The sequence below is a fragment of the Corvus hawaiiensis genome, chromosome 30 (genome assembly GCF_020740725.1).
Source record: "Corvus hawaiiensis isolate bCorHaw1 chromosome 30, bCorHaw1.pri.cur, whole genome shotgun sequence".
NCBI lineage: Eukaryota > Metazoa > Chordata > Aves > Passeriformes > Corvidae > Corvus > Corvus hawaiiensis.
In genome coordinates, this window is record NC_063242.1 from 5,452,034 (window position 1) to 5,461,363 (window position 9,330).

General features: G+C 48.6%; 1 protein-coding gene across 1 annotated transcript in view; it reads right to left on the reverse strand.

Moving 5' to 3' along the window:
* Nucleotides 1-9,074, reverse strand: part of PARD6G (par-6 family cell polarity regulator gamma) — a 65,507-nt gene extending 56,433 nt beyond the window's left edge. The window contains exon 1 of the mRNA XM_048289546.1: nucleotides 8,957-9,074. Within this exon, the coding sequence (XP_048145503.1) occupies nucleotides 8,957-9,028 (72 nt within the window). The 5' untranslated portion in view covers nucleotides 9,029-9,074. The remainder of the gene's footprint in view (nucleotides 1-8,956) is intronic.
* Between the last annotated feature and the right edge of the window lie 256 nt (nucleotides 9,075-9,330).

Genomic DNA, 9,330 nt, shown 5'->3' on the forward strand with positions numbered 1-9,330 from the left:
AGAAGAGGGCAAGAAAGAGGAGGAGGGAAGACAGTGTAAATGGTTTTGCACTTGCTGACTTCACCTGGGACTTCAGAGCTCTGCTGTCACATTCATGTCTCTGTTTCTCTGTCCCCTTTTTCTCCCACAGTTACATCTTCCCCAGCTCACACAGAATTCTCTTGCTCTGCTCCCAGGGTCAGAGTGGTTGTCACTAGTGCCAAGATGCCACCAAACAAGCAGATGGTCTCTGCAACAAGTTCTCTCTTCAATGGCTTGCTCCACAGCAGCTCTGCTTCACTAAAATGATCGAGCTGGTGGAATTTCACGTTCTGCTCAGTCCCCTGCTCACATCTCACTATTTCTTTCAATAGAGAGTCACAGGAACAAGACAGCCTATCTTCTATTTGCCCTTCACAGAAATCCCATCAGAGACACAATTTCATTACCTTCTCCCCCAAACATTTTTCCTGATTGACATCATGCCGTACTTCTACCCTTCTCCCTTCTATTCCCTCCTTTTACTCTCCCAGAAAAACACAGCCATGCTTTAGTATCTTAAATGCTTAGAATAGTTTCTCTTACCAGAGAAAACCAGTGGTTCCCCTTCTTGTTCATGCTTCTTTGACACAATGCTTCACATTTCTGCTTTTCGTTGGAAGAACTATCTTCGTAACTCCTTCAACCCTCTCCAGTGGCCTGTCCTTAGAAGAGAAATTCTTCTTTCTCTGTTCCCACCACCCTCAGATCACCTTCTGCTCATGAGATGCACCTCTCATTCAATCTCACATAGATGTCTTCACAGGTGCTCAGCTGTCAGCTCAAGGGCAACTTAAAGCCAAGGTTACCCTTTCCCCTGCCTCAGTTACCTTATTTCACAATTTTTGGGAACTAGACCACTACACTGCCTATTTTGACTCACTGCCACATGGTAGCCTGTGAAAATAAGTTATCCACAAAAACAATTTTATCAGCCTGTTTGTTCGAACCGATCATCCCTTTCTTTGCCACCCTTGCTCCAGTAGTTCCTCTCCTATCAGGTCACCCACACAGCTGTTTTATCCCTGCCATCTCTGCCGGCACTGCCTCCAAGCAGCACATTGCCAGCCTTCCTCACTGTCTCACCTCTTGATATTTAAACCCCCAGTGCCATTCTCCTTCAAGAAACAATCATTCACAGGAAAGCAAAGCCCTTAAAATAAATCTGTGATTTAAGTGCCAAGTCTACCTTTCCAAAAGTAAATCTCTTTCCTTTTTTATTCCAGTCCCCTGCATCTCTGGGAACAAACCAAAGTCTGTCTGCAAATGATAGAGACCAAGGTGGTCCTGTATTGTCAAGCAACACACACTATCACACCACAGAGCTTAAGCACAAATACAGCACAGGATGCATACATCCACGGCATGCCACCGCCAGCATGAGGGGGAAAAGGAAGATTTGGCACCTTGCCACCCAGAGGGACAAAGGAATCAGGTCTGGTCAACACTGTGATAAGCCCGTGAGCCTAGCTTCCTGCAGAAAGGCAGCCCTGCCCTACTACAGGTCTCTAGCAAGGGCAAACCACTTTCGGAACATTTACTGAGAGCTATCTACATGGATACAGGAAACTTGTAACCAGTAAGGGCTCTGGCTGGTTACAAACTCATTTAAGACTCTTTTAGCTGCCGCCAGAGGTTTCCCCACGAGCTCGGTGCCAGCAACAGCTGCAGAGAAGTAATTTGATGCACATGCACGCACACCCCTGGCCAGACCTGCAGGGGGACTGGGAACAGCTGTGCAGGGCAGAAGCAGGAGGGATGGCACAGGGCTGGGTGGCCCTGGGGCTGGTGCACCACACCCTTCCCCAGACATTTCTGCCTGAATTAACTTCAGACATTTCCAATGGGAACGGGACTACCTCTGTACTGGGAGATCTTGCCTTCACTTAGAGGGAGGCAATGTCTGGTAGTTGCTGGAGGCAACTGCTGGCCTGCCATTGTAAAGATAATTAGGGGCAAGCAGTCAATCCTTGGAAAACCTTTCCTAGTTCCTAAAAGCTCAGATTAAGTGCACACAAAGTCTCTCACAAAGGGAATGATAAGGGACTACACAGGAAGGCACTTTTAATTGCACCTCTGAAGAACTCCTTGGAGGTGGCTAGTCCTGGAGCCTGTTAGACAGAGCCTCCACAGGTATTTTAACCTCACACGGGAGACATTCCTTTCTGACTTGGCTGTAAACAATATTTAATTTTCTGAGGTGCTCTTTAAAGTTGAAAGGTCCATTGTTCCGTGTCCTTTAGGACAGTTTCAGTGTGGCGAGACTAAATTTGAGAAGACTACTCACGTAAGACAGACTGGCTGGACGAAGTTTTAAGCAGATCAGAAATTCCCAGGTTACTAGACTAAAAAGTATTACAAACACGAGAGAAGCTGGAGGCAGGATCAAGAATGGGAGAGTATGGGAATACTGGAACACGAGGTAGCAGTCCTTGCCCTTCTGGTCAGTGCCAACCATCCGGTTAGCATAGCTGGCACCCAAGCCCATACCAATATACTTGCTTCAGGAATACTCTTGGAGGAACTACCATCTTTCTGTGACTAGACAGAGACCTGAGACTACACAAAGCCTGAGCACCAGAGCACATCCTCCACTACACACAGAAATGCTCTGACACACCAGGTAGCTCAAAGCACATGTTCCAGCCTTCCCTGTATCTCCTACAGGCACTACTGCTCCCACAGCGCCAGAGTACGGGTTAGAGAAGAGAGTAACACTGCGCTGGTGCTTATTGCAGCTGACTCCTGAACAGAACTATCACAAGATGACTTGTCTGTGCAACACTTATCAGCTGAAAGGTTTGGCCTCTCATCCGTGAAGGGCAGCAAGCATGCACAGAATGCACTGTTGTGGCTCATCTGAAAGCTGTGGTCACTTTCTCTCATGGCACCTAGTAGACAGACTTAAGGTTACTAGGTATGACCACTTCAGAAAGCTATCCTACCATGAAAAACAAATATTTGTAATGAGAGAGGAACCGGGAGTTTAGTAGGTGCTAGCTAGCACATCAGAATAAGCACAATAGCTGCTGTGAGAAGCCCAGCAAAATGGGAGGGAAAAGAACAGAGGCAACCCTTCTTAAGAGATTAATGTTTACAGTCTCTCTCTTGACATGTTTTGCAACAATCCAGACCATCTCAAGTTGCTATTACTGTGGCACACTGTCTTCATTTGAGAGGGGGAAGTACTGCGGTTTTCTGAGTCCGTGCCACATTTGGTTTGCATATAATCGAATATGTCTTCAAGCTCAAAAACAGAAGTTAAATCAGCTGGTTACAGGGCTTTTTACTGCACTTGTTTTGGTTTTACTCCAGGTATGACAAGTATGACCTTAACTTGGAAGAATCTAAAGTACTGCTTAAAGACTTTAAGCAGACTTAAAGTCTGTCTTAACATTCTGTAGCATTTTAAAAGAGTGCTTCTTTTTGATCTATTCTGAAGTCTGCTACACATGGAAAACTTTTCTTGAAACTTCAGAAGGCCTGTACAGCTTCAGGGTTAGAGTGAAATCAAAGTACAAAAGTCTGGAAAACACAATTTGTAGACCTCTCTCAGTTAACACCAGACAGTGCAGAACCAGACCTTTAAAATCTCTTTAGAGGGGCCTATTAAAAGTAAACTTGCTCTACAGCTATTGCTGCAGTTTTAGCACTGCTTGGTGTTACACTTCATACCTTTCAAATACACAGCATGCATACATGCACTGCCACAGCTGAACAGTCATGTGGACAGGCAGTACCAGCAACTTTGGCAGGGGCGAGGGGAAGATGCAAAAGGTTTAAACCAGCGATCTTTATGTAACAGCACAGGCACACTTCTTCTAAGATGGGGAGACAGCACTTGAGCAGGACAAAGCACACACAAGCTGTTTGAATGCTACACCTATCTGGCAGCTGGGCAGGCTTGCTAAAGCACTGACTGCTACACATGCCTCAGACCAAAACACAGTCTTTCAGCTGCTAGTGACTTTGTAAGAGCAGAGCTGATCCCAGACATGCTTTTTGTCTTTGAACACCATAACAGTATCACGTCTACCCAAGACACATCAGAAAATTATTGAAAATGTATTAAAAATCCATTTGCAGCACCCATCTAAACACCAACATTTAATGAGAGCCGAAACAGGACAGGAGAAGAGTATGAAAAAAATATGGTTATAATTAACTGGTTCTATTTATCTTAATGAGGTTGTTTATAGTAGTAGGATGTTAGTCACATTATTGTTGATTTGTAAATCAGTTTGCAATGCAAGAAAACATGACACTATTAATAAGGCAGAAATGCCACAGTCAGCACGTGAGCCAGGTAGCTGTGCTTTTACACTCCTCAGCCACTATCAAAAATTCCATTGTCCCAGAGGGTTCATCAACAACAAAGGGTTCTTTTGCAAAGGACTTTTATCAGGGAACAATGAGTACATTTAGCCATTTTTGAAATCATGAAAATTAATTCTTACTAGTACATACAGTTTACAAGAATTCATATAGCAGTAACAGAAAAACAGTACTCTGCTGCTTTTCAGCCAGAAACATGGAGCAGTCAGTTTCAAAGGGAAAAAAAACCCCAACACACACTTTCACAAACAATTCAAAGTGCTATCATTTAAAGGCCTGAGGCAATCTTCTACTACTCCAACATATCTAAGAGACTGGAAAAGAAATACATATTTGGGCTGATAGCTACCCTCCTGTTTGAAATGCTGTGTATACAATTCAAGGGAACAAAACATAAAATCTTTTTTCACTCAGCAAGACGAAAGAAGATTGGCTACATGGAGTTATAATCAAAGAGAAGTTCCACCCCTAATGTAGGAATTCCTATTTTAAAAGCATTTGTTATTCTGTAGGCTTATACTCACAAGCAAAGAAGCCTGTAACCTCTCTGTAGAGCTAAAGACAGAAAATGAAAAATAGGTTAAGAACTCTGCCTGTGGCCACGAGATCCCAAACAAAACAAACAGAAAAAGCCCCACACATTGCGCTGGAGCTCTTGGTAAAAGGGAAAAAAGGGGACAGAAAGGGTCATCTGGAAACCTTTTTCAGAGATTAGAGGCAGTTTCTTGAGAGGGGACAGATACTTCACTTGTCACCCAACAGAGGAAAGGAGCCAGTGAGTACTAGACACATGAGAATACACAGTTGTTCTAAGCCAGCAAGATAATGTGTTTTCAGATCCTGTCTAAAAGGGCTGAAACATTAATCCTGAGCTACAGAGACAACACCTAGATAAGAACGGAGCTTCTAATTTATTTTGTCGTGAAAGACAGGACAGAAGGGCTAAGGTGTAATCACAATTCACTTAATATTTTCCTATGACATGTGCCAACTTCTAAGCAGGTTTCTCTTTACCCTTCCTCTTTTCTATCTAGCAATAAGCTTTGAAGTGTTTTGATTTTAAGGCCAGCTCTCTGAGGATGAGGCAGAGGAAGTGAGAAAGCAGGGAGCCGGACAGAAGGGGACTTCTTAAAGCAGAAGACTGCAGCAATTTCCACCACTGCCATGTCTGAAAACAGAGGTGTGCACAGATGGCGGAGGGTTTTCCCCTTCAGTATTTCCTGCAGCACAGAGATCCATGAAGCTTTTGCAGCACCTTACAGTCACACAGAGAAAAAGTGACCTGACATACACCAAAAGTACAACACAGTGCCACAAAGCTCACCCTTCTGCAATAACACATAGCCAAAGAACATATCGCTGCCAGTGTCCCCACCATGTAGTCACAGACATTAAAAATCCACGGACACAAGAATCGTGAGCTGAAGCATACTTTGGGCCACGTTCCCAGCAGGGGGGATGGGTCAAGCTAGGTTCAGCAGAGGTACAGGCTGGTTCGGACCCACTGAAATCCGATCATCCACAAACCTCACAGGTCTACTGGACAAGAAAAGAGGAATACCGCCTGCAGGTTTTGGCCGTTTGGCACAAGAAGGATGTTGAAAACTGGAGTGAGTTCAAACACCAAGATGCTCCCTCCTTCTCCTCCCCACCCCCCATCCTGCTTTGTTTTTAACAACCCTCTGGCACACATCAGGAACCTTATAACTTGAGGATACTTGGGGATTTCCAGAAGTGTCTTACCCAGTATGATACTTAGTGCTGACAAACTCTCCCCTTCCAATAATCAAGGCATAAACTGGCTTTCAAGAACTTTTTTTTAGAGAAAAGGAAAGAAAGTCAGAAAATCCAGGAAAATCAGATTTCACAGGAACTATTTCTGAATTATGACTAATGCAAGATACCAGCTGGATGCCGGTTTATCCTTAAGGACGGAACCACCTGGTTATCGTAACAGAGGCAGGGATATCAAAACCCCAGCATCTGCAAACTATCTCCCATCCAGCTCCCCACAACCATTTTTCCCAGAGCTCCCTCTGATCAAACTCGATCTTCAGAGGAGAAAAGCTATTTCACACCAATGTGTAAAAGCAGCACTCTCTCACACTCAGCTCCTCTGCTAAAAGGGATTCCACCTGCCCACGGACTGCCACTTCCCCAGCCTTTGAAAAGCCACCAAGAATCCCTTGATCCGTGGCCAGCAGCATGCCCCGGCGCAGAGGCTGAGCTGCACCCACCTCCGCTCACCTGGCAGCCTGCGCTCGCAGGCGATAGCTGCAAAATCATGAGTTCTCAGACTCAACTTTCAAGTTCTCAGGCAAGCCCAGACAGGCCTCACACTTACAAAACACAAGCAACTAAGTGTTTAAAAGGTTGACTACGTACGGCTACCAAAAGTAGCATTACTGAATCTTTCTGTTTCCCCAGCTTTAGATAGTCCCCACAAACAAAAAAACTCAACAATCCCTATTTCTAGATGATCACAGCACAACAGCACAGTGACCCACAGGGAAAGGATGCCAGCATCACAACTGACCCTACAAGATCACCGTGTTTTTTGTAACAGGTATAAGGTCTTTATACAGTACCTCGCCAGGTACCATTGGCCAGAGCTTTGCACTGCACCTCCTTCAGACCATTGAAGAGTAACTCTGTGACAGGGAACCTACGAGCTTTACAGGCAAAATAAAACCATCTTGCAATGTCAGCACCAACAGCCTGCTGCATCAACAGCCTAGCTGTTATTGTGCCCAAGGCATGCTAACAGTAAAACCCATCAGCACCAGGAAATTCAACAGCACAGCTTCCACTGACACACACTGCAGGTTCACGGATCATCACTGGGTGTAGGCCCTCAAGAGGGTATTTTGAAGTTAGCCTCTATTTGAAGTTTTCTTCCAATGCAGTAGAGTTCTCTATAGTAACTTCTGGGCTATCAGCAGTGACAACCCCTCCCGCCCATACAAGTTTATTTTCCTTCCCTCTAAAAATCCACAATCATTCACAGGCTTACAACCTCCCTATATATCACTCTGTACCTATAGAACCAGGTAGGATTCACTTACAGAATTCCTGCAGCTGTAAGGGAAGCTATGAGCTCTTTACTATAAGGTTGCTTTCTGTTAATAGAACAAACTCAAGCTATGGCAATATTGAAGTAGAAGAGAGAGGATGAACTTAAAAGTTCTCGTATGTGGTCAAGGCTTTAGTTTAAAGCCAACAGAATGTAAGGGGTATAATTCAGTAGACAGAGATAGGATCTGGAGCTTTTGGGAGCCACAAGGAATGTCGTGGGTGGGTTACATCTTAGAACCAGTACAAGCCGAACCAAAACTTTCCAGCTACAGAAGCAAAATGGAACTTTCTAGGCCAGTTGCACCCTTTGAAGCAGCAACAGAAGGTTAGGAAATAAGGGCCTGAACCCACATTTCAGGTGTCATGTTTAGAAATGATTGGAGGCTCCCTTGCACACAAAGTACTTCTCCCGCTGAAGCCATCTCCGCTCTATGCATTGCTCAAGGCCATTTGATCTGAATGCAAATTTTAACAGCAGCAATGAACAAAAATGAGCAGCACCAAGCACAGAGTCCCAAAGACATCACCCTCAACACCATCTCAGCAGGTGATCAGGGACTCCAGGAAAGGCTAACGTTATCCATACTCTTTTCAACTTATGCACTACCTACACCTTGCCTGTTATAGGTGTATAAAACACGGACTTCCAGGGAGATTTCTCACTTTTGCTTAAATGCTACTTATTTTTAACCTCAGAGGTGCAGGCAAGATTTTGACGTGCTGGTTCAACCGAGAGCGACCAAAGCTTATAGACGAGAGCTCAGCAAGACCAACGTGAGGCACAGCCACCCGACACCATCCTTCGAGGCGGCCAGCTCCGGCAGCCCTGCCGATCTCGGCTCCTTCCCCAACACCACCAGCGTGCACAAGCTGATGCCGGTGCCGGCATCCCGGCACAGCCGCCGCAGGAGGGGGAAGCTTTCCGCAGGTCTCTCTCTGGCTCGTCCGGCTCGGACCTACAGCGGGACTGGAGGGGGGACCCGGCCCTTCTCCCTCCCGGTCCTCCGCCCCTCTCCTCAGAACGCGTCGGGGCACCCATCCCGCCCACCGGGAGCCCGTCGGAGCACCGAGGGGTGAAATGTCCCGGGCTGGGGCGGGAGCGGCACCGCCGCCGCGCCTCCCGCTGCCCCCGGGCCGAGCCCCAGCCCGCCCGCCAGGCGAGGCCAGCGGCGCTTCCCGAGCCGCCCCACGAAGTTACCGCCGGAGTCCCCGCGGCGAAACAAAAGATGGAGCAGGAGCGGCGGGCGCCGCGCCGGGGGAGGGCGGGGAAGGGTCGCGCCGCCGCCTCCGGCCGGGCAGGGGCGGCTCGCCGGGAGCTGCGCCCGGAGCGGTGATCCCGCCTCTCCGCCAGCCGCCGCCAGCCCGTCACCGCTCTGCGGGCTGCGCCTGGGACACGGCTCCGGCCGCACCGGGCGGGGAGCGGAGATACGGGGAAAGGAGCGGGGGGGGGGGGGGGGGCTCCATTCATTTTCGGGAGCACCACCGGGCAGGGGCGCTCCCGGCCGAGGCCGCGCCGCGGTCTGCTCACCTTACTCTTCACTTCCACCGCGCTGCACTCCAGATACCGCAGAGTCTGAGATTTGTTGAAACTCCGGTTCATCTTCCCGGCCCCGCTGCCTCCCCTTCCCGCGCCGCCGCCGTCTCCCTCCCGCCCGCCCGCCGCGGGCCGCGCGCCCCCGGGCCGCCCGCACGCGCCGCCGGCCCCGCTCGCGCCGCGCTCCGCTCCTGCGGCCACTTTGTTCCCGGCGCGCGCGCGCCAACGGCAGCGGCGGCGGCCGCAGGATCCGCGCGGGGCTCGCGCTCCGGCTGGGCCGGCGGCGGGCGGGCGCCTTGGGCTGCGGGACACGCCCCGGACACGCCCCCGCACCGCCCGGACACGCCCCTCGGCGGCCGCGGGGCTCG